The sequence below is a fragment of the Culex pipiens genome, chromosome 2 (assembly GCF_016801865.2).
Source record: "Culex pipiens pallens isolate TS chromosome 2, TS_CPP_V2, whole genome shotgun sequence".
NCBI lineage: Eukaryota > Metazoa > Arthropoda > Insecta > Diptera > Culicidae > Culex > Culex pipiens.
This window is the reverse complement of record NC_068938.1, coordinates 1776475-1801372: the sequence shown is the minus strand read 5'-3', so window position 1 is coordinate 1801372 and position 24898 is coordinate 1776475. Positions and strand designations below refer to the sequence as shown.

Sequence of the window (24898 nt, the reverse complement as noted above, 5' to 3'; positions counted from 1 at the left end):
CAAAGTGCAAATCGGGGACGGAAGAAGAAGACGAAAAGAACAAGAATAAGACTTCTGTTTTGGACAGTCTATACATTTATAATGTGTCCCGGTGGAGTTGGAAAAGTTAAATATTTCATTCCCAAAAGTGCACTTTGCAAGAGATCATTGCACTCATTTGAACAAATTTGAACCGCATTATGATTTGGAACAGTGATGCCAAGTTGATTGATTAAATTATTATAATATTCTCCAAAATGAAATAATTTATTTTTTGTAGCAAAAAATTATTATTGATCTGGTTTTTAAAGGAATCCAAAATATTAAAATACAATCCAGACTCGATTATCCCAAGTCCATTGAAAAATTTCAATTCGGATAATCGAATCACGAACAAAATCGAATTTAATGTTAAAAGTCAGAAAATATGAATTAACAAAAAATATGTGATTCGATTGACGGAGTTCCTAAGAAACTGTACAGACACTATTATTCGAAGCCTCAATTTCTCAAAGCTTCGATAATCAGAAGTCCGATTATACGAAGGGTTGAAACCTAACCTAGAACTTCGGATTTTCATGTTTTTTTTTTATTTTCTATTTCATCAAAATCGACATCAGCGATTCCCTTTAAGTAAAATGTAAGTGGCTGATTGCCAGTTATATTTTCAAGTTGGCCGCTATATTGGATAACAAATTTGCAGATTATTTTTGGGGCACGGCTCAAAATAAGATAACACAACAAATATTATATAAGCCGAAGTGAAAACCTCGTATAATCGAGTTCGGACTGTATCACTTTTTCTCAAAGGCACATTTTGATTTATTAACAGTTAAAAAATAAAGAAATGATAAATTTTAAGCTAATTTTTTTATATTCGAAGAAAAGTATATCACAAAATACCTGGCTTAAGGGTGCTAATTTTGGTTTGTTTAACTGTAACTGAAGAAAAGATAAATTTCAAGCTAAATTTTCATAATTCACAAAATTCGTTATAATCTTTACAGTTAGTAGCATACTTAAATTTTCAATGAATTTGAATAAAATCGTAACTTTTATAGAACAAAATTGTAAATTCGATTGTAAATCGATAGTCAATAATTATTTTATTGCCCCCTGATTTGTGAATTATGAAAATTTAGCTTGAAATTTATCTTTTCTTCAGTTACAGTTAAACAAACCAAAATTAGCACCCTTAAGCCACGTATTTTGTGTCACACTTTTCTTCGAATATTAAAAAATTAGCTTAAAATTTATCATTTCTTTATTTTTTAACTGTTAATAAATCAAACAAAAACTTGAAATGAAATTTGCAATGGCCTACATTATTCTGACCCCACCTTTGATATAAAAATTCAGAATCACTTTAAAGTAGTTTCGGGGTCAACAAAAAAATAAGACAACGAAAATAAATCCATGGTTCGATTATCCGAAGTGAAATTTTGCCAAGCACTTCGGATAATCGAGTCTGGACTGTTTTGAAATGTTAGCGTCTAGTTGTTTGTGATTTATTGAATACAAATAACTGGTTTTAAATATTCTCATTTGTTGAGGAAAAACCTGAATTCATTTATCATTGAAATACATTTTTATCCCAAGGGTGTAAACATAATATTTTGATCCCAATTTGTTTAGATAAATTTATTACGAGAAGACAAAAATTACACAATCTTAGGAAGACAAAAACTACACAAATTTTAGAAAAGATAGAAATTACACAATTTTAGTCTCTGAATAAATGTCACAAGTTTTGTGTTGTTCAAAAAACCTGAACTCATCCTTAATATTGAATTACATGTTTAACCTTGTTCACTTGGTTAAAAAAAAATCTCATTTTTCGAAAAAAATGCTGTATTTATTACAGTATCTGAAAAGTAAAAAAAAGGTTTTTAAAATATTTATTTTTGGTCCCTATTTTTTAAGATTCGGATTGAGAAGACAAGGACTACACAAAATATTTGTAAATTCTATAAAAAAAATGTTACAAGCTTTGTGTTGTACACAGAGATATTTCCTAGGCAAATATAACAATTGCTCAGTAATTTTTTTTATAACTTTACATCTTTACTATGAAAAGTTGATATTTGCAATTGACCAAAAATTCTTAAAAGCGAGAAAAAAGATTGAATAATAAAATACTTATAATACAAGAAACCTTAAATTTAAAGAGATTTGCAAACAAGAATAACTAGAATTATGTTAGCTCTCAATTGAAAATATTACGAAGAATTTAACAAATTGCTCTTATTTTGCATAATGAAAATGGCGCCATATATAATAGAAAAACATCACTATATATTTTCTCTACATCAAATGGTCACGTTTTGAATTTTCGGAAACCGAATTGTATCAATAAAATATTTTTTGCAGGCATAAAACTAAATTTTAATAAATCAACCAATTCCCTAAAAAAAAAGTTTTTTAAGCTAAAAGAGTTCACTACAAAACATCACCCAATATTAATCATAAAAATACACCTTCAGAAGGAAGCTTACCAATTTGAGACAATTTGGAAGCAATCTGGACGCGGACTCATCTTTAGTTTGAAAAAATATCCTTAGATCTTGTCTGAAATTTGCTCTTGAAGCCACATTCTTGTCGAAGAGTACATAGAGTCACTTCATTTTAGAAACTCAGAAACTTAATCAATAAATAATTGCCCAAATTGTTTCTGTACATAACATAAAACAATATAGCTATGAAAATCTATTCAAAGCGTTCCATGAGCGATTTTCGATTTCGCAGCTGAAAGATGCATCATTTTTCAAATGGCAACCCTTCCCTCAACTGATTCGTTTTAACAAAATTTTAATTGAAATCCTTTTCTTCGCTCCATTCAGCAAAACTTCTAACAACCAACGCACTTGAACAACAGACAAAAAAACGCGGTCTCATCGGCACCAGTCTGCTCTTATCTTGCGCACTTCAAACAAAACTTCCAACTCCCAAATTCTCGTGAGATTTTCTGACTAGTTCGTGGTGATGCGTTTGTATGTGTCCATTGTGTGTTGAATATTTATTATCCTTTTTTTTTTTTGCTGCTGCCTTCGAGACGTCGCCGACGACGTCCTTTAGGGTGCGCTGCCGAGGTTCGACGGTTCTAAAATAAATTCGCATTTTTAATTTCTTACAAACCGTGGAAGATGCGATGATGATGAAACGGTATCCCTCTTCGGTTTTCTCACCACACAGACGTTATCCATCATCGGAATCACTCTGCGCTGTCGATGCAGCCTAAACTTGAGCCTCACATCCTGAGCCTTCTCGGAGTGTTCGATGGCAGCAAGTGTAATAGATGGAGACGAAGACGGAGACGATGACTCGACGGGACCAGGGAGAGACCTCAACGAGCGAACAGAACAGAAGCCGAGGCAATAATAACATCCAGAACGTGTTACACGTCGCAAAATCGAATTGCATACATTTTCATAAATTATCTTTTTTTTTTTCTCTTATTTTAACTGCTCCATTTTTTAAACTTCTTTTACCTTTACCTTCTGGGCTTTCGATTCCTTTTAGTAGTGCAGAGTATCCCGAAGCAAACAGAAAAAAAAATCAGTCAAAGCACCGTCACTGGCAATAGGTTTTTGCCCTCCTCTCCAAAACAATTCCAGCGATTTTTCACCAAATTCCTTCGTATTGTAATTTATCTCTCCGTCTGTTTCTTCCTCTTCTTTCCACCTGTGCGAGGTGCTTCCCGTCTAACAGCAATCACTTCGCCGTAGAAAATGCACACAAATCGACCTCTCTTCACCTGGATCGAGTACTACAACGCAACTTCTTCCACTCTTCCACCACAGACAACCGGATTAGTTTCGTTGAATGGCCACACTTTGCGTAAAAAAAAATCCGTCACTTGATCACACTTTACAAAAAAACTCAACCACATCCAACAACCAGGGAAGGAATCTTCTATTGCTCCTTCTTCTTCCTCCTCCTGATCGCGCGCACTTTTTTTCCCCACCACACTCACAGCTTCTTCGTCTTATTCTGCTTCTTCCCGCCCCGGGGACGACAAAGATGGGGTTCAAGAGTGGTTTCCCGCCGGTAGGTCGCGACGGCGCAAGAGTCTTCGCGCGAACACAACTCCGCTCTCTTCTACACAATCTCGCGATCAAGTCGGAACTGAGCGCAGGTCGGAAAAAGTTATGCTTACCAACCCCAGCCAAGATGATGATGGGAGAATTTCGCTCTCTCGCGCAAACGATCACGCGAGGATCGCACGCAAACAGAGACGTGGACCAGCCCGCTGGACACACAGGTGAGCATGTTTTCGTGAGATTGGTGAAATTCTTGGTTTATGATCTCGACAAACTCTCTCTCGCTCCCAAAATGCACTTCAATGGTGGTAGTGTTGTTTATGCGTAGAATTTATCTTCACGCTCCGGTGGGTTTTATGCTGGGAGCGCGCGAGCGAGATGCTTAAGGTTAAGCTCTGAGCATGAGAGCATAAATAATAGCATTGGAATGTTCGGAGAGCGCAACGCTTGGAGAGGAAATTGAGCGTTTCGTTTTGGTGCGAGAGTCCACGCGAAAACGATACAGAAAATGTTATAGTTGAAAATAGAGCAACACAAACCAGGTTTCTCCGTGAGATCATGCAAACAGTGGGAACGATGGAAACGCATGGTGTTTTAAGAAGTCATGTCTCCAGTTATCTTATACAGTCCACACGGAGAAAAAAGAGTTCCCAAAATCGTGAACAAGCGTTCATGAAAATGGGAACCACGAACAAAGTGTTCAAATCTCATGGTACGTTTTTGGAAATCGTACCATGGGATTTGAACACTTTGTTCGTGGTTCCCATTTTCATGAACGCTTGTTCACGATTCTGGGAACTCTTTTTTCTCCGTGCAGACTCGATTATCCGAAGCCTCGATTATCCGAAGTTTCGACTATCCGAAGTTCGATTATCCGAAGGTTTGTATGGGACTTCGTATAATCGAATCACGAACATGTTTTTTTTTTCTTCTTTTTCTTGAACTTCATCCACATCCTTATGCCAAAAAATAGGAGCAACAAACATCATTTCTTTCGATGCAATTTTGCGGGATAGTCATACACGCCTTCGGCTTGCGAATATTTGAAAATTTTTATTTTTAGAAAAGATTTTTGTTTGTTGTAGGTTACCGTACAAAAAAGTAGTAATCCAGCTGCGTGTAAAAGGCCTGGGTGTAAAATAAATATTGCATTATTTTATGCAATTTTATGTGATTTTACACCCTGAAATATGTAGCCCATCAGTATGGGAAACCTACTTGACCGAAATGGCAAGCTCATATATGCGTTTATCCATACAGCTTTTCATCGGTCTGATGGCCGAGTGGGCTAAGGCGCCAGTCCATACTGTTGGTGCTGGGTTTGAATCCCGTCGGTTGCAACTTTTTTTTGTGTTTGCAAAAATTGTACATGCAGTGTGTAATATTAAGTATTTATTTTGACGAAGGTGATGTGCATGCTTTTGCATGCGATTTTACCATCACATGTTTTGCTGTGTAGGACATCTCAGAAAAAAGTACACGGGAAAAAATGAACGATATGATATTTGATAAAATCAAACATTTTTAGTTGAAAAATTTATTTGTAATCAAAAATAACATTACTGTTTTTTGATAGAGTGCATCGTTTTATATTCTATAAGCAAATATAGAAGAAATGTTTAGTTTGCCTTCATTTACACATAAAAACAACTAGCCAAAAGCACCATCGCAAAAAAAAAGAAAAAAAAAGCTTTCTTTTTTTTATTCATAAATTATTTTTATTAGGTCCTTTTAGGTACTGCGACCAGGTTAGGATCGAGGATCGGGTTTAAAAAGCTTTGTTGATTGAACTGCTGGTTGCTGAGTTACGCCTTTCAATTTTTACATTTTGAGAAAAAAAAGGTTTTTTTTCACTGTTACCTAATTAACTAATTTTTCATCTGACAAATGCTAGGACATTTTTATTGAAAATTTAATTTCAAGCATAATTGAATTAAAACGTATCACAAAAGTTAGTTAATCTCTGTAACTTATTTTACAAAATTCATAATCTCACCTTTGGTTAGCATTGCAAAAAAAGTGTTTTTTCTAAGAAGGTTTTCTAATTTTTGGCTTTTTTTTCAATACCTCATTAACACTTCTTCTTGGTGTTCGTTTTTTGTAATCCAGGTTTACACTTCTTTTGAGATCGGATTTAAAATTTATTGTTGTTTGGGATTACCTAATCCTGTATTACATTCCTATCAGATTAGCTATTACTTTATTTGTAATTCTGAATTACAAAAAAAACACGAATGGTGTAACTTTGTAATTTGTGATTACTTGTCAAGAAAAATTTTCTGCGCTGCAATTTTTCACTCTCGACTACTACCGAGTTTTTCGAATCCAATTTCACTTTTGGTCCCACTATCGATATTTTCGCGAACGACCGCTTGAATTACTGCGCCAGTTACGAATGCTCCAAGATTTCACGGGAGGGTTTCTCAAATAAATTACGCTGACGCGTTGGGTTCTGGGTTGTCCGAAACGAAGTGAGTTTATTTTGCCATCAACAAGTTATACACCAGTCAGGTGCTGAGGTTTTGATGTCCTATGATTTTGCGTTGTTCGCGAAATGAATAACCCGGTGGAAGCGATGTTGATGACGTCGCTGAATTCTTCGGGCACAAAAAATACAACCGTGCAATTCTCCACGAAATTGACTGATTTCCTGAGATTTTTTTTATTCGACCAACTTTGATTGGTTGGAGCTCGTTTGTTTGAATTCTGCCGATATTACGGTCACCTTTTCCATGACTGCATTCAAATGATTGCTGTCAACACACATACTTATACAAGCAAGAAAGAGATAGGAAAAGAGACAGAGCCTGTGTCGTCGTCGTGTCACGCGGCTGTTTGAGTGTTTAGCTCAGCATTCTCTCGTGTCAATTTCGTGTGTGTCAACTGACGGTCGCATCCAAATGACGATCATGACCGGCGCTGTCAGTGAAAATTCAAATTAAGATAGCGAAAATCGATAAACTGAGATTCCAAAGTTTCCTAATTTGGCCGCCTAATGATTAATTATAGAGAAAAAAGGTCTTCATATCCAGGTTTTTAAGCGAAGATGGCGTTCGAATGGTGAACATTCGAAATGTCAAAAGCACGCAGTAGCACCAACATTAGAAATCAAATGTGGCTGTCATGCCATGGCACACTTTTTTCGGAATATTGGTACCACTGCGTGATTTTGACATTTCGGACGTTCACCATCCGAACGCCATCTTCGCTTAAAAACCTGGATTAACGATTTTTTTTTAAATTGACCAACTGACCGCTCTGCTGGTAAGAGTGTTCTCAATTGCTTATTTCCGAAACGAAACAAAAAAACACATTGTTAGGTGTTATTGTAAATATTGTTTTATTGTGCATATTAATAAAGATTTAACATTAAGATGATTGTTAAATAAATAAAAATTAAAATGCATTTAAACAAGCGAACAAAACATACATAAAGAGACTTTACAGTTACAAACATACTACCAATAAGAACAAGGAGGGGAAACGGAAAGTAGGGGAAACACAAATAATAATACTTTGATTTCTCAGAACAATTAAGTAAAAGCTTAGATCGACGCTTTGAAGAGATCCGCCAGCAGTTCCGGTTCGGTCATATCTTTCTTGTACTTTTGCATCATCTCCTGCACCTTGATCCGGCGACGCACGTGGGGCGGTTGATAAGAATCATTATCCAACCGCCTTCGCTTAGCCATATTATACGCCGTTTGTCGAATCAACGACCCGATGACCCTCTTGCTGACGACCATCCCGTCGATCAACGGAAGCGCATCATGCATCATACGACCCCCGGTTGGACCGTGCAGTTTGACGCGCAACAGGCCACAGTTCAAAGCATGCAAAAATATGACGTGGCACTCGTTCGAGTTGAGCGGAGTGACGGGCGCACCCTGGGACACGGAATAGCCTGCCCGGGTGTAGTGCAGCAGGTCGTCGACCGGGAATGTGAGATGGTCCTCGAAGCTCTCAAGCCAAACAAGCAGGATCTTGGCGGTTGGAGCCGTGTAGAGGGTTGTTGGTTTGGTGGCTCCCGTGCGGCGTCGTACCGGAGGAATCGGATCGGCCGAGCGGCTGCTCATGGAACCGAGCCGGGCTGGTTCGTTTTCTAGGGAAAATTGGCGTGACTTGCTGGAGGCCGCCTTGGAAGGTTGAATTTCGCTGACGCTGCGTTCGTACGTCGTGTTGATTGGGTTTGGGTCTGGCGTGTCTTCCAGCGTGATTTCGCTCTTGTTGCTTCGGTTGGGGACCACGATTGCGATCTCGGAAGCGACATCCGCCCAGTACAGGACCTTCTTATCGCCGTTCAGCTGAAGATCTTCGATGTTGGAAGAGTTGAACGATTGGGATTTGCGACGGGTTTTGCTTTCTTTCGGGATTTTCCAACTGGTGTTGACGAACCCTGTCCAACCGGCGTGTTCTTCGACGTTCACCGGCCAACCCAAAGTGTAGAGGACGTTCCAAAAGTGCACATCAATGCTGGCCAGATTCTCCGAGTCCATGTTGCCGATAATGTCCTGCTCGGACGTTTGACCAGCCTTCACGTAAAACACGTGGATCGTGTCGCAAGTTCGTGGACTCATTTTATCCAGAATTTTCAAATCTAGACAAAACTCGGGCTTGGTCGTGTCCAGCGCGGTCAACAACTTCTGGCCGTTGTTATTTTGACCAATCGAGAGGAACCCAAAGTGGGCGAGAAACAGTCGTGCCGCTTGAAACTCGTGGCAAACGTTTGGCGGAGTCGCTTCCTGGGCGTGGCCCAACCCGTCAACGGAACACTCCGTTTGTGCCCAGGACAGCTTCTCGTACACCAGCTGATCCTCGAGCAGACGCGCCAGATGCTTCGTGGACTGATTGCCAATCTTTTGCTCGGTTGTGTCCAACGTTGGGATCGAGTAGTCGACCACGCACGGCGGAATGCGGTCCACCGAATCGGGGAAGAATTTGTATTCCACTTCCTGCCGAATCATGATGTCGTTCATGGGGACTGGTCGACCAGGATTTGGGGCGTGATATTTTGTACCGGATTTACTACGGGAGAGGTGACGCAGCTGCATGGTCCAAGCGTGTCGTCCAAACGGTCCTCGGATTAGAACTAAAAGGGAGAATGGTTTAGTACTCGATAATATTAACAGTTAAAGACCTCTCACTTGTAACAGTTGGTTGGGGATCCTGGTCGTTCCCAAGTGGTTCCTCAAACAGTGCCAAAATTGTAGAGTTCTCCGTAACAAAGTACTTGAACTTCCTAATCGCCTGCTCCTGATTGATCTCCGAAGTGTCCTCATCATTTGTGTTGGAATGTTTTGCCAGCACGACCTCGTCCAGCAGCGAAGACAGCGACTGCTTGCCACACTCGTCCGGGAAGTAATCAATCTGCTCCAGAATCAACGTCAACAAATTCTCCGCCGCGTCCCGCACCCTCATCGAGGCCGGCTTCAACTCCTTCTCGTCCTTGTGCTTCACCGGCTCACCCGGCTTCCCCACACTCTTCGACCCGGAAATCCCCAGCTCAACCACCTCCAGCACCGTCGTCAAGCACTCCTTGTCCTGCAGCAGATACGGATGGTGCAGCAGCCACGCGGAAGTACACTGAAACGCGGCCACGATCGTGCTGTGCAGGTCCTTGCTGTGCGCCGGCGGAGGGCGCGAACACTGGTAGCAGATGTAGTCGCAGATCCACTTGACCGCCCGCTTGCACTCGAGCGCGTCCGAGTCCTTGATGTGCATCGCGGCCAGCCCCGAGAGCAGCTCCAGAGCCGCAAGCGACACGTTCAGGTCGGTCTTCCAGGAGGAGATCAGCCGGTGGCAAACCAGGTAGGTGGCGCGGACAAACAAAGCGTGGCCACTGTCTGTTTTTGTGTGTTGTGAAGGAAAAGTTGAAATTTATTTAATTAGAAAATTTTAATGACCTAAAATATTTACATTGTATTAACTTAAACTACAGAGATATTGGAGTTTTTTGAGGTTAGTTAGTTTTGTAACTTACCTGCAGAAACCAATTTTGATTGACATCAAACATACATCTAGTGTTAGGACTCTTTCAAATATCCGTAAAATTGCATTCCATACTTTTTTGCATGCAAACATGAAATTATTTTCTCTCCAATGATAATATTATCAACAATAATTCTAGATTAAATTTTCAAAACAACCTATCCCTCATGGGTTTCCTATGCAGATAGGGCCTTTTGAAAATTTAATCGAGAATTATATACTCAGATAAAGATAACGATAATATAATCAAAGAGTATTGAGCAATTCTCTACCAAAACCGGAAATGGATTTTATTTGTGTTTTTTGATTTTATAACAAATCAAAACTTTTCAAAAACCATATTTTCAGAAATTTCTCCAAAAAATACTATTTTTTAATAAAGCTCTATGGCTCATAAGTTGCGGATTTTTTCCCCTAAAACATATAAAAAAATCTCGAAAATAAAATAAAATACGTATTTTGGGAAATTAAGTTTTGTACAAAAAAAGTTTATTAAAAAATCGGCAATTTTTTTCCGTGCACCCATTTTTTTATCAATAATACCTACAGCTTTGCCGAAGACACCATATTTTCGAATATTTACGTACCATTTTTGTAGGACAGCTGCGAAAATTGTATGGAGACTTATATGGGTGAACCAATGACAAAAAAATAGCTTCTTTGGTCATATGGAAGATCCTCAAAAAGTTTGAGCCAAACAAAACAATACGAAGAATAAAAATGATCGAAATCGGCCGATTTCGTAGATAATTGCTCATTGATTTTTTTATTTCACTTCTCTCTGATATAATCGTCCACGATATCAAGTGAAGATTATTATGAGGATTGCCTCATACTTTTTTTAGGGTATTGTTAGATTAACAGATGTACACCAAAAGTTCTTTTTTGTGAGAATTTATTAATTTTCCGGGATTTTAATTGGTTTCCCGGGAATTATGATTTAAAAAATCTCGTTTCCCGGGCTCTTTGTCAAACTGGTCAGGTCTATGACATAACCACCTAATTACCACAATCACAAAAAAAAAGTGTGGCTCTCTTGCCATGGCACTTTTTTTTTTTTGGTAATGTTGGTACCACAGCGTGATGTAGACATTTCGGGCGTGCACCATTCGGTACGCCATTTTCGCTAAAAAAAATCTGGATATTTTGATAAATCTGGCACAGTATGTACCTAAACATTTGAACTTCTGAAGTTTTTTACTTTCAAATAACGCGGAGAAATTTTCAAATTTCATTAGAAATTGACAAATTTCTGTGAACATTAAAATATAACCCACTATTGGAACCACTATTTCCAGAGAAAATTGTTGAAATAGGACCAGTGTTGAAAATGAGATGACTATGATTAATTTTGCGAATACTTAAGAACATGACATCAATTTCAGATCGATTCAAAAACGACAAGGGAAACAGGAAGATTTACCTTAACCCCAAACCATTCCGGATATTTCGAACGACTAAATATAAAATTACTTACTACTAAAACAATTAGTGACAACAAAAACTACATGATTAATTACATAAACAATAAAAAAACGAAAAAGAAAACTCTCGAGCTTTACCATAAACTGCAGACGAACTGAACTCTAACTCAGGAATAAATTCGGACGGGAAATCATCGAAAGCCGGCAAACTAGAGGGCTCATTGCTAAGCGTGGCGGTGCTATTGTTCCCGATGCTCGAGTTGGCGCTATTGATCGAGTACGTACTCTTCTCCGAGCAGGCTACAGCGGCAACGAACAACAACAACAAACGGAAGAATTGGTGACGATGATGACGATGGCGTTGGTTGGTTGGTTTCGATGATTCGAGGAACAAAAAGGTAAAATAAAGAGTAAACGGTAATTAAACGGAACAGGAAAAAAACGGTGTGTCTAGCGTTTTGTACTAAAAAACGGAAACTTTTTGTGTGTGAGTGTGGAGTTTCGAAATAAAACGAGTGAAGCGTATTATCTAGCTAGGATTTGAAGAGTTCAAAAAAAGTGGATCATGAAAGACTACTGAGCTTGCAAACCTGAACTGAGAAGATTGGCATCGTTGGATTGCTGGGAAGTATGCAGACCGTCGGGACCAAGTTCCGTTTCCTCAAAAATGCCCGAATCTTGGACGCACAAATGAAGTCCTCCGAGAAGCATGTGCGTATTTTGGGCATCACTTTCAACCTGAAGTGCGTTCATCAGGATGTTGATCAAGCGCGGTTTCAGCTGAATGAATGTGATCATTCTGTAAGAAAAAAGAAGATCTTTCATTAAAAGATCTTGCAAAAGAATCCAGTAAGCTCACTTATCAGCAGGCCCTGCGGTAATGTCCCGAATCGGCAGCGTCTGGAAGTGCAACGGAAGCGACAGGATCGACAGCAGAACGTTGATCGCGGCCCGACGCAGCTCGACCTTGTTGACGATCACGTTTTGCGATCGCATGCGGAGTTCCTTCTCGGGCAATATCAGCTCCAGTGCGGCAATAAACGACGGCAGCAGCACCTGAATTCCCTCCAAATCAATCCGGAACAGATCGGACGAATTGTACAGAATGCTCGCCAGCGTCTCCTCGCACTCCTTCGAGTCGTTCAGCTTCAGTCCCTGCTGGAGGGCCATGTAGAACCGGGCCAGATACACCGGCAGGATCTCCTCGCCGGTCTTTTTGGCGCAGAAAATTCGGCACAGCGCTCCGACCGCCTCGGCCTTGCCCGATTCGTACTTGTCGATGGTGAGTCCCGGCGGGACGTCGCTCATTTCCGAGAGCGACGGGGGCTGGGACAGACTGCCCTTGCGGTTGTCCATGATCATCGACGAGGGGCGGCGCTTCGCCTCGGCGGCACGTTCTGGAAGTGGTGAGATTTATGTTTTACAACTTTGTCTTCTAAAAAATACATAGCGTGTTGTTCAATCAATTAAAATTCTTGAAAATTATAAATCTTGAATTTTTTTTAATGTGTTATTTAAGAAACATTAAGAAATTTTTCAATTTGTTCTGAAATTTTTAGATTTTAAAAAAAATTCAAACGAAAATTAGAAGTTTTCAGATTTTTTCCGAATATTTTAGATATTTTAAGTTTTTTTTTAGATTTTGATTAGATATGATGTATGTATGTATGTATGTATGTATGATCCCCATACCCGCAGGCAACTTGGTCCTGGAACACATGTGAGCGCTAGGTGAACAATTTGATCATCTTTTACTCCATAATCTGTACACCCACGTGCATAAGTTTTTTTGCACGAATTTTAATGCTACAAATACCGGCGCATAGAACAAAGTGATTTCCCTCTTCCCTCCCCAAGCGCCAGAAATTTGTAGCATAGACGCCCTTGCTCCCATCACGTCACTGAGGGTATGGAGCGACGAGAAATTAATAAGCATGCCCCCTCAGTCGAACCTTCTTTAGAGAAGCAGGCAATCCACAACTCTTAAATCTTAAATTTCTTAAATTTCTTAAATTTGTTTTTTTAGATTTTGTTTAGATACATGGCAAAATCGAGTCTGCAATCTGCAATTTAAGAAATTTAAGAAATTGCAGAAATTTAAGAAATTTAAGAAATTTAAGAAATTTAAGAAATTTAAGAAATTTAAGAAATTTAAAAAATTTAAGAAATTTAAGAAATTTAAGAAATTTAAGAAATTTAAGAAATTTAAGAAATTTAAGAAATTTAAGAAATTTAAGAAATTTAAGAAATTTAAGAAATTTAAGAAATTTAAGAAATTTAAGAAATTTAAGAAATTTAAGAAATTTAAGAAATTTAAGAAATTTAAGAAATTTAAGAAATTTAAGAAATTTAAGAAATTTAAGAAATTTAAGAAATTTAAGAAATTTAAGAAATTTAAGAAATTTAAGAAATTTAAGAAATTTAAGAAATTTAAGAAATTTAAGAAATTTAAGAAATTTGAGAAATTTGAGAAATTTAAGAAATTTAAGAAATTTAAGAAATTTAAGAAATTTAAGAAATTTAAGAAATTTGAGAAATTTAAGAAATTTAAGAAATTTAAGAAATTTAAGAAATTTAAGAAATTTAAGAAATTTAAGAAATTTAAGAAATTTAAGAAATTTAAGAAATTTAAGAAATTTAAGAAATTTAAGAAATTTAAGAAATTTAAGAAATTTAAGAAATTTAAGAAATTTAAGAAATTTAAGAAATTTAAGAAATTTAAGAAATTTAAGAAATTTAAGAAATTTAAGAAATTTAAGAAATTTAAGAAATTTAAGAAATTTAAGAAATTTAAGAAATTTAAGAAATTTAAGAAATTTAAGAAATTTAAGAAATTTAAGAAATTTAAGAAATTTAAGAAATTTAAGAAATTTAAGAAATTTAAGAAATTTAAGAAATTTTAGAAATTTAAGAAATTTAAGAAATTTAAGAAATTTAAGAAATTTAAGAAATTTAAGAAATTTAAGAAATTTAAGAAATTTAAGAAATTTAAGAAATTTAAGAAATTTAAGAAATTTAAGAAATTTAAGAAGTTTAAGAAATTTAAGAAATTTAAGAAATTTAAGAAATTTAAGAAATTTAAGAAATTTAAGAAATTTAAGAAATTTAAGAAATTTAAGAAATTTAAGAAATTTAAGAAATTTAAGAAATTTAAGAAATTTAAGAAATTTAAGAAATTTAAGAAATTTAAGAAATTTAAGAAATTTAAGAAATTTAAGAAATTTAAGAAATTTAAGAAATTTAAGAAATTTAAGAAATTTAAGAAATTTAAGAAATTTAAGAAATTTAAGAAATTTAAGAAATTTAAGAAATTTAAGAAATTTAAGAAATTTAAGAAATTTAAGAAATTTAAGAAATTTAAGAAATTTAAGAAATTTAAGAAATTTAAGAAATTTAAGAAATTTAAGAAATTTAAGAAATTTAAGAAATTTAAGAAATTTAAGAAATTTAAGAAATTTAAGAAATTTAAGAAATTTAAAAAATTTAAGAAATTTAAGAAATTTAAGAAATTTAAGAAATTTAAGAAATTTAAGAAATTTAAGAAATTTAAGAAATTTAAGAAATTTAAGAAATTTAAGAAATTTAAGAAATTTAAGAAATTTAAGAAATTTAAGAAATTTAAGAAATTTAAGAAATTTAAGAAATTTAAGAAATTTAAGAAATTTAAGAAATTTAAGAAATTTAAGAAATTTAAGAAATTTAAGAAATTTAAGAAATTTAAGAAATTTAAGAAATTTAAGAAATTTAAGAAATTTAAGAAATTTAAGAAATTTAAGAAATTTTAGAAATTTAAGAAATTTAAGAAATTTAAGAAATTTAAGAAATTTAAGAAATTTAAGAAATTTAAGAAATTTAAGAAATTTAAGAAATTTAAGAAATTTAAGAAATTTAAGAAATTTAAGAAATTTAAGAAATTTGAGAAATTTAAGAAATTTAAGAAATTTAAGAAATTTAAGAAATTTAAGAAATTTAAGAAATTTAAGAAATTTAAGAAATTTAAGAAATTTAAGAAATTTAAGAAATTTAAGAAATTTAAGAAATTTAAGAAATTTAAGAAATTTAAGAAATTTAAGAAATTTAAGAAATTTAAGAAATTTAAGAAATTTAAGAAATTTTAAAAATTTAAAAAATTTAAAAAATTTTAGAAATTTAAAAAATTTAAGAAATTTAAAAAAATAAGAAATTTTAAAAAATTAAGAAATTTAAGAAATTTAAGAATTTAAGAAATTTAAGAAATTTAAGAAATTTAAGAAATTTAAGAAATTTAAGAAAATTAAGAAAATTATGAAATTTAAGAAATTTAAGAAATTTAAGAAATTTAAGAAATTTAAGAAATTTAAGAAATTTAAGAAATTTAAGAAATTTAAGAAATTTAAGAAATTTAAGAAATTTAAGAAATTTAAGAAATTTAAGAAATTTAAGAAATTTAAGAAATTTAAGAAATTTAAGAAATTTAAGAAATTTAAGAAATTTAAGAAATTTAAGAAATTTAAGAAATTTAAGAAATTTAAGAAATTTAAGAAATTTAAGAAATTTAAGAAATTTAAGAAATTTAAGAAATTTAAGAAATTTAAGAAATTTAAGAAATTTAAGAAATTTAAGAAATTTAAGAAATTTAAGAAATTTAAGAAATTTAAGAAATTTAAGAAATTTAAGAAATTTAAGAAATTTAAGAAATTTAAGAAATTTAAGAAATTTAAGAAATTTAAGAAATTTAAGAAATTTAAGAAATTTAAGAAATTTAAGAAATTTAAGAAATTTAAGAAATTTAAGAAATTTAAGAAATTTTAGAAATTTAAGAAATTTAAGAAATTTAAGAAATTTAAGAAATTTAAGAAATTTAAGAAATTTAAGAAATTTTAGAAATTTAAGAAATTTAAGAAATTTAAGAAATTTAAGAAATTTAAGAAATTTTAGAAATTTAAGAAATTTTAGAAATTTTAGAAATTTTAGAAATTTTAGAAATTTTAGAAATTTTAGAAATTTAAGAAATTTTAGAAATTTTAGAAATTTTAGAAATTTTAGAAATTTTAGAAATTTTAGAAATTTTAGAAATTTTAGAAATTTTAGAAATTTTAGAAATTTTAGAAATTTTAGAAATTTTAAAAAATTAAGAAATTTTAAAAATTTTAGAAATTTTAGAAATTTTAGAAATTTTAGAAATTTTAGAAATTTTAGAAATTTTAGAAATTTTAGAAATTTTAGAAATTTAAGAAACTTAAGAAATTTTAGAAATTTTAGAAGTTTAGCAAATTAAACAAATTTAAGCAATTTAAGAACTTAACAGATTCAACCAATTTTTTGTTTGAAAATTTAAAAAAAAATAGGAAATTAAAAAAACTTATATTTTTTTTGGAAATATTAAAAAGTTTAGGATGAAAAAAATATTTTTAAAACTTTTATAAATTTTCTAAAATGTTAAAAATGTAAAGTTAAATTAGTCTGAAAATTGATGGTTTAGATTGAAGAGTGATATTGCAAAGCTTAGAATGAGAGTGACAATGAAATGAATGAATGAGTGAGAGAAAAAATCAGAGTGGAAGTGAGTGAGTGGCTGAGACTGTATGTGAACAAGTGAGTGAGTGAGAGTGAAAGTGAGTAAGCTAAATGAGTGAGGTGAAGTGAATAAAAGAAACATGGAATAAATTTGTATCACATACTCTTCATATTCTGAATCCAGGTTTCTCCACCGATGTGGGCCGCATCAAAGAGCCACTCCCCAAACAGGTGCAGGATACTGTTGCACCGGGGACGATTGGTGGCCAGCGGAACGCGGTTCTCCTGGCACAAGGACAGCATTGCTATGGGAAGAAAATCATTATTTTAAAGGTGCTTTAATTATGAAGACGGTGAATGGCTTACATGAAAATCCGGATGAGGGAAGCGATGCCGACTGTGGGACCGGGTTCGATTGGTTCGCGTTGCGACTGCTGGTCAATCCGCTGAACGAACTCTTTGTGAGACCTTGAAGAAGGTAGAGGGTTTTTTAGTTTACAGGTTGTCGTTGCAAGAGTTTCTTTTACAGATGCAATTAATTACGCTATAAAGTGCGATTTGTTTGAAGAAATGCTTGAAAATGTTGCAAAAAATGTGGGTTAATCTATGTTCTACGTCTCGAACTTGCGAGCACTACAAAAAATTCAAAATCAAGAAGAAACCAAGGTCATTAGAGAGCAATCGATCCTCTAAGAAAAACGTTACGCACACACACTGATCAAGCAAATAATACAAAAAAATGATAAAACACAGACAGTTGAGGTGAAAAGATCTCGAGATGCGCACCCTTTGCCTGGTGTGACATGGAAATGACCGCGTGGGCGGAAATGGACGGCGCCACGCTAAAGCTTTTGGCCAGCCGCCGCTGAAGGGGTGGCGTTGGCGAGTTCGGAACTCCGCCGTCTCCACCGCCACCCGACGATCCAAACTGACCATCGTGCGAAACGCTGTTGATAAAGTTGCTAAGCACGTTGGTGGCCGTCGTCACAGGTGGTGCATCGCCGCTTTGACTATTGATGCTGGTGCCACTTCCGGCCACGCCGAGCGCAGCCCCGAGGCCCAGCCCGCCTATGCCGCCGGTGGCCCGAATCGACGGACTTTGCTTGATCTCCCCTCCGGAATGCCTGAAATTAATGTTTGGCGTCGTGTTGCCACCGCCGACCCCGTAATGCAGCTGGCCAACACTGTCCGGATCTTCCTGCCTGTACTGAGTTATGCCTGATTTTTTTTTTTTTTTTTTGGGAAATGTCGTGTCGCGCAGAATGGATGTGATCAATTTGATTTGATGAGCGCTACAAACTAAGGATAATTACCTAGGAAAGCATCCACAAGTCCGGCGATTCCTTTCATGGTTTTCAGGAAGATCTGCGGCAATTGCAGCAAACACGGATGGTATTGCGGCTCGATTCCGTCGGAGTTGAGCAGGACGGCCTGGATGAACTGTGGCGTCCGGCTGATAACCTGCGGGCAGCACAAATCGGTCGGTGCGCCGAGGATCTTCAGAAAGCGAATCCAAGACTGGGCAATCCCGTCGTTGGTCATACCGGCCGGAATTAGGTTGCTGTCCTCTTCCACTGAAATGAGAATAACATCAGATTCAGAGAAACTTTGCATTTTGCAAATTTGCCAAGTTGCCGATTTGTGCTACGCCTTCATGAAAAAGATATAGCGCCCTCAGGAGGCCCCAGGCCGCCCAAAGGGAGATTCAGATTTGCACCTTTGAACAACCCAAAACACTTACGTATCTTCATCTCCGGAAAGGCCGGCCCATAGGTAAACTCCAGCAGCTTCGCCGTCAGCACCAAATTAACCCGGTTCCACTGCTCGACGAGGGCAATCCGGTGACGCCAGGCCGCGCACGATTCCTGGAACGTCTTCCATAGCGACGGCGAAGGGAAGCACCGATTGCAGGCCAGCAGCCACACCTCGAACAGGACGCTCAGCACTCGCTCGCACAGCTGATCTCCGACGTCGTCCTTCACGATCGGGGGCGCCAGTAGAATCTCGTTGATGGCCAGCAGGAAGAGCAGCAACGATTCCCACGTTTCTACCGTCAAAATTCGCGAATTTTGGGCCGTGTCCTGAAGGGTTCGCAGAACTCGGTGGCAGAAGACCGCCTGTCGGTTGATTGTGTCGGAACCTGGTGGGTGGGGAAGATTCCGGATTAGGTTTTCTAGCTCCGACCCACCTCTAACTAATGTTGGTCAAACAAATCACCTAAATCCTCTTGATAAATAAAAGGCCAGTCTGGTTGAGAGCGCGTAGAAAGGAATAGATCAGTATCAAACACACGGCAATTTTACGATATATACAAAAGACAAATAGATTATGATTAGTAGGATTGTTTGGAAAAGGTGCATGTGGGAAGCAAAACAAAAAAACAACTTAATAATTAAAGCGTGCATGGGAATTATTAAATTAGTCGCCATCCAAAAAAATTAAAAAAAAACCAAAAATAAACCGAGTAAAACTCTAGTTCACCTTCGCCGGGCCGCGGAACAAACAAATTGTACAAATGTTTTATAATTTTCCTCCCAAACTCATTCGGCGACTCGCAAATCGGTTTCGGAATGCTAATCTTCGGCACGCCCGGATTCAGCGCCGTAATCCACTCGCAGTAAATGTTCACACAATCCTTGATGATGTCGTGCTCCGCCAGCGGAAGACTCAACCCGTGACAGATCACGTCCATGCACCATTGCACCTCCTGGTCACTGCTCAGCGAGCTCGGTTCCGCCGCGTTCGTAATGCCCAGATTGCCAGCCAACTGCTTCACCACCACGGCTGCCACATCACGCCCACCCGCGATTCCGAACTTTCCCAGCACGCTCTGCGACTGCACCGACTGGATGTTGTCCGTGATGGTCGGCACCAGCGAGGCCCACTCCGAGTACATGGTGTTGTTCCGGCGCCTACAATTGTCCAAACATTTCACTGGAAACTAACGGGAAAAGTTCGGGGTTTTCCTGGTCGAGCACAAAAATTTCACTTTTTCACCGTTTTCGCAGTGTTGACGTTCTTCTCTGCTGATGTTTTGTGTTGACGTTTTGACTGGTGACAAGCTTGTCAAAAAGTGAACCTCGCTTTTGACAGTCCATATAGGGTGAACGCTCCATAAACTGGTTGCGCAAAATAGGGTATACAGGCCATTTATGAGTTAATTTGAAAATAAGTTAATTTAATATTTCGGCGCCAACATTTCAAAAAGCATCATGTACAAACCATGCGTTTTGAGAAAAACGCATTTGAATGTTGAGCATCCATTTTCAATTCCCATTTTAATATACAAGCAAAATAAGAAGTTCTAATGATAACAAACGATGAAAAACGTTGCTTTTATTGATACTTGATCATCCAAATTCAATAAAAAAATTTTCCGTAATTTTATTTGAGAAAAACAAACATAACTTCTTTTGAAATCACCAACGTTTATATCACCCTGCTGGCATTGAGGGGGACGCTTTGTTATGATTCGGTTTTCTTCGCCGAATGTACATGGCGCTTTGTTCATGTTGCTTTTTTTCCGTCACGAGGTTCATGTAGTCTTTTGTTTGACAGGTTGACAGGGCTATATAAACAGAGACTGCTGATGGCAGAGATTTTGTTTATGTTACTTTATTTAAAATCATGATTAAACAGACTTTACTGAAGTAACTTTTGCTCATTTTTGGTGGAGAGGTAGCTTATTAGAAGTACTTTCAGAATATGCAATAACCCAGAAAGTGTCAAAATGTACATGATGCCTTTTGAAATGTTACCGTCGATTTAGGTTTGTAATTTGAAATTGTTATTTATTGTCTAGTTATTTATTTTTTGTTAAGACCGAGCCATGCGGTAACGCTTCCGCCTCTTAAATGGGAGTTCAGAACCCGGTGCGGACCAACATAGTTGGTTATCGTTTCCCTGCTGGATTCGATTTCTAAGTAAAGTAAAAGTAGTTTATCGTCACAAGCTGGACATTATCTTTTTGGAAAATTGACATTTAACACTAAAATGCTTTAATGAGTTAACAATAAAAAATGTGAACGATTGACTTCGTCCTCAAAAGGCTGGATAATATTTTATTTTTTCTAGTTATTTATTTTTTGATAAAACATATTCAAAATGAATCATGAAAAACAAAATTTAAAATATTTTTTCACAAAAAAAACTTTTTTTCAATTGCACATTTGCTGGCTCTTTTACCCTATATTTAGCGTCAGAGGGGTAAAGCGACCAAATAGCGGGGTCCACGGTCCAACCAATGTGAGTATCGCGGCCCATACATACAATTTGACAATCTTGCCATCAGGCTGTTTTGACTAAAGTTTTCTTGACATTTTTCTTTCTTGCCGAAGGAAAAGTATTGCAATCTCAGAATTTTAGACTAATTCTAAAAATTCTAAAATTCTGAGTTCTAAAATTATTTCAGAATTTTTGAATTTTAGAATTTTAGAATTTTAGAATTTTAGAATTTTAGAATTTTAGAATTTTAGAATTTTAGAATTTTAGAATTTTAGACTTTTAGAATTTTAGAATTTAGAATTTTAGAATTTTAGAATTTTAGAATTTTAGAATTTTAGAATTTTAGAATTTTAGAATTTTAGAATTTTAGAATTTTAGAATTTTAGAATTTTAGAATTTTAGAATTTTAGAATTTTAGAATTTTAGAATTTTAGAATTTTAGATTTTTAGAATTTTAGACTTTTAGAATTTTAGAATTTTAGAATTTTAGAATTTTAGAATTTTAGAATTTTAGAATTTTAGAATTTTAGAATTTTAGAATTTTAGAATTTTAGAATTTTAGAATTTTAGAATTTTAGAATTTTAGAATTTTAGAATTTTAGAATTTTAGAATTTTAGAATTTTAGAATTTTAGAATTTTAGAATTTTAGAATTTTAGAATTTTAGAATTTTAGAATTTTAGAATTTTAGAATTTTAGAATTTTAGAATTTTAGAATTTTAGGATTTTAGAATTTTAGAATTTTTAAATCTTAAAATTTTAGAATTTTAGAATTTTAGAATTTTAGAATTTTAGAATTTTAGAATTTTAGAATTTTAGAATTTTAGAATTTTAGAATTTTAGAATTTTAGAATTTTAGAATTTTAGAATTTTAGAATTTTAGAATTTTAGAATTTTAGAATTTTAGAATTTTAGAATTTTAGAATTTTAGAATTTTAGAATTTTAGAATTTTAGAATTTTAGAATTTTAGAATTTTAGAATTTTAGAATTTTAGAATTTTAGAATTTTAGAATTTTAGAATTTTAGAATTTTAGAATTTTAGAATTTTAGAATTTTAGAATTTTAGAATTTTAGAATTTTAGAATTTTAGAATTTTAGACTTTTAGAATTTTAGAATTTTAGAATTTTAGAATTTTAGAATTTTAGAATTTTAGAATTTTAGAATTTTAGAATTTTAGAATTTTAGAATTTTAGAATTTTAGAATTTTAGAATTTTAGAATTTTAGAATTTTAGAATTTTAGAATTTTAGAATTTTAGACTTTTAGAATTTTAGAATTTTAGAATTTTAGAATTTTAGAATTTTAGAATTTTAGAATTTTAGAATTTTAGAATTTTAGAATTTTAGAATTTTAGAATTTTAGAATTTTAGAATTTTAGAATTTTAGAATTTTAGAATTTTAGAATTTTAGAATTTTAGAATTTTAGAATTTTAGAATTTTAGAATTTTAGAATTTTAGAATTTTAGAATTTTAGAATTTTAGAATTTTAGAATTTTAGAATTTTAGAATTTTAGAATTTTAGAATTTTAGAATTTTAGAATTTTAGAATTTTAGAATTTTAGAATTTTAGACTTTTAGAATTTTAGAATTTTAGAATTTTAGAATTTTAGAATTTTAGAATTTTAGAATTTTAGAATTTTAGAATTTTAGAATTTTAGAATTTTAGAATTTTAGAATTTTAGAATTTTAGATTTTTAGAATTTTAGAATTTTAGAATTTTAGAATTTTAGAATTTTAGAATTTTAGAATTTTAGAATTTTAGAATTTTAGAATTTTAGAATTTTAGAATTTTAGAATTTTAGAATTTTAGAATTTTAGAATTTTAGAATTTTAGAATTTTAGAATTTTAGAATTTTAGAATTTTAGAATTTTAGAATTTTAGAATTTTAGAATTTTAGAATTTTAGAATTTTAGAATTTTAGAATTTTAGAATTTTAGGATTTTAGAATTTTAGAATTTTTAAATCTTAAAATTTTAGAATTTTAGAATTTTAGAATTTTAGAATTTTAGAATTTTAGAATTTTAGAATTTTAGAATTTTAGAATTTTAGAATTTTAGAATTTTAGAATTTTAGAATTTTAGAATTTTAGAATTTTAGAATTTTAGAATTTTAGAATTTTAGAATTTTAGAATTTTAGAATTTTAGAATTTTAGAATTTTAGAATTTTAGAATTTTAGAATTTTAGAATTTTAGAATTTTAGAATTTTAGAATTTTAGAATTTTAGAATTTTAGAATTTTAGAATTTTAGAATTTTAGAATTTTAGAATTTTAGAATTTTAGAATTTTAGAATTTTAGAATTTTAGAATTTTAGAATTTTAGAATTTTAGAATTTTAGAATTTTAGAATTTTAGAATTTTAGAATTTTAGAATTTTAGAATTTTAGAATTTTAGAATTTTAGAATTTTAGAATTTTAGAATTTTAGAATTTTAGAATTTTAGAATTTTAGAATTTTAGAATTTTAGAATTTTAGAATTTTAGAATTTTAGAATTTTAGAATTTTAGAATTTTAGAATTTTAGAATTTTAGAATTTTAGAATTTTAGAATTTTAGAATTTTAGAATTTTAGAATTTTAGAATTTTAGATTTTTTTTTTTCCTTAATCATTTATTTGGCTTCTTGTTTTTAACATTTTTGGGCCAGGTGTTGCGTCAATGGTACACTACTTTTTCTTCAATTTTCTCCTTGCTTTCTGAACGCAAAAAGAAGAAGTTGAAACTTTCAACTTGGGTGGTTGAAATAAATTTTCGTAGTCGATTGTGTCCATCAAACTTTCGATCTTGCTTGGTGTTGTTATTTGGTGTGGATTTTCTTCTTCGATGCTGGTGTCGATGCCGAGTTTGGAGGTCTGCTTATCGTGCTCAATTGTTTCTTGCGGGAGTGGTTTTCGGTTGGATTCTTTTGTTGTTCTGCGTCTAGTGGTGTGTTGCTGGTATTGGTGTTCTTCATCTTTGCAGTGTTACATTTTTGTCCCGTGTGCAATTTGCTGGAACAGTATCGGCATGTTTTGATTTGGTGATTGTGCTTTATGTACGCTGTTTCTTTTTCAATTTCCAAAAAAGAAGGTATCGGTGCCACGATTTTCATCCGCACAACCCTCACACCGTTTGGGATGCCGGGAAAGAAATCCTTCCACACTTCATCACGGATTGATATCACATCTCCATATTGCTGGAGATGAGATGCTATCAGATGGTTGGGCATTTGTGGTGGTAAATCGTGCACTTTTACCTCTGTGGCACCGTCTTCCACAAAAATGGGGATGAAGTACTTTTTGTTCTGGTGTGCTATGCTGTGTTTCATGTTGTGTTCCTGAGAAATCATGTAGGCTAGCTGGGATGTTGCGGTCTCGATGATCACTTGGCTCCTGGAGATGTTCCATTGCAGGTTACGTACAGCAGAAAAATCCAGCTGAACGTCCTTTGTGAGGAATGCTTTGATTTTGTCGATATCTGGAGCTACTGGCAGGACGTTCATGTCCACAACCAGCGAATTCTTGCGGTAGGTCGTCATCACGGATGGTCACTTGTGCGCGAACAATATATGGCCTTGGGTCACGACTATCTCACTTATAGAAGGCGAAGAGTAGCACGAACGCGCGATACACGTCCGCTATGGCTGGTGTCTGAGTCTCGAATGAGAATTTTAGAATTTTAGAATTTTAGAATTTTAGAATTGTTGTTCTTTCATGTGATTAATGAGATTTGGAGCCTAACATTTCAAAAGGGCACATAACTTTTGTAAAC

At 34.0% G+C, this 24898-nt stretch overlaps 3 protein-coding genes across 7 annotated transcripts in view; all 3 read right to left on the bottom strand.

The window, feature by feature from the left end:
- LOC120417285 (cadherin-related tumor suppressor) overlaps positions 1-4117 on the bottom strand; it is a 167624-nt gene extending 163507 nt beyond the window's left edge. The window contains exon 1 of the mRNA XM_039579236.2: positions 3474-4117. The gene's annotated coding sequence lies outside the window, so the exon portion shown is untranslated. The remainder of the gene's footprint in view (positions 1-3473) is intronic.
- Positions 4118-7428: 3311 nt separating this feature from the next.
- LOC120417290 (ral GTPase-activating protein subunit beta) lies at positions 7429-19966 on the bottom strand. Of its 5 annotated transcripts, XM_039579241.2 has the most exons (12): positions 19409-19966; positions 19145-19174; positions 18669-19067; positions 18241-18501; positions 17714-18145; positions 17294-17395; positions 17092-17232; positions 12291-12828; positions 12022-12230; positions 11570-11731; positions 9164-9862; positions 7434-9108 (listed from the first exon to the last, which is right to left on the bottom strand). In XM_039579241.2, exons 1-12 carry the CDS (start codon positions 19821-19823, stop codon positions 7565-7567), a joined length of 4932 nt encoding a protein of 1643 aa, XP_039435175.1. In that variant the 5' UTR covers positions 19824-19966; the 3' UTR covers positions 7434-7564. The 5 variants fall into 5 exon arrangements, with proteins under 5 accessions (XP_052563501.1, XP_052563503.1, XP_039435175.1 ...); XM_052707541.1 differs by lacking the exon at positions 11570-11731 and having other exon boundaries at positions 7429-9108; XM_052707540.1 differs by lacking the exon at positions 19145-19174.
- Positions 19967-23745: 3779 nt separating this feature from the next.
- On the bottom strand, positions 23746-24786 carry LOC120417309 (uncharacterized). Its single transcript, XM_039579260.2, has one exon. The coding sequence runs from the start codon at positions 24663-24665 to the stop codon at positions 23946-23948; it is 720 nt and encodes a 239-aa protein (XP_039435194.1). The 5' UTR covers positions 24666-24786; the 3' UTR covers positions 23746-23945.
- Between the last annotated feature and the right edge of the window lie 112 nt (positions 24787-24898).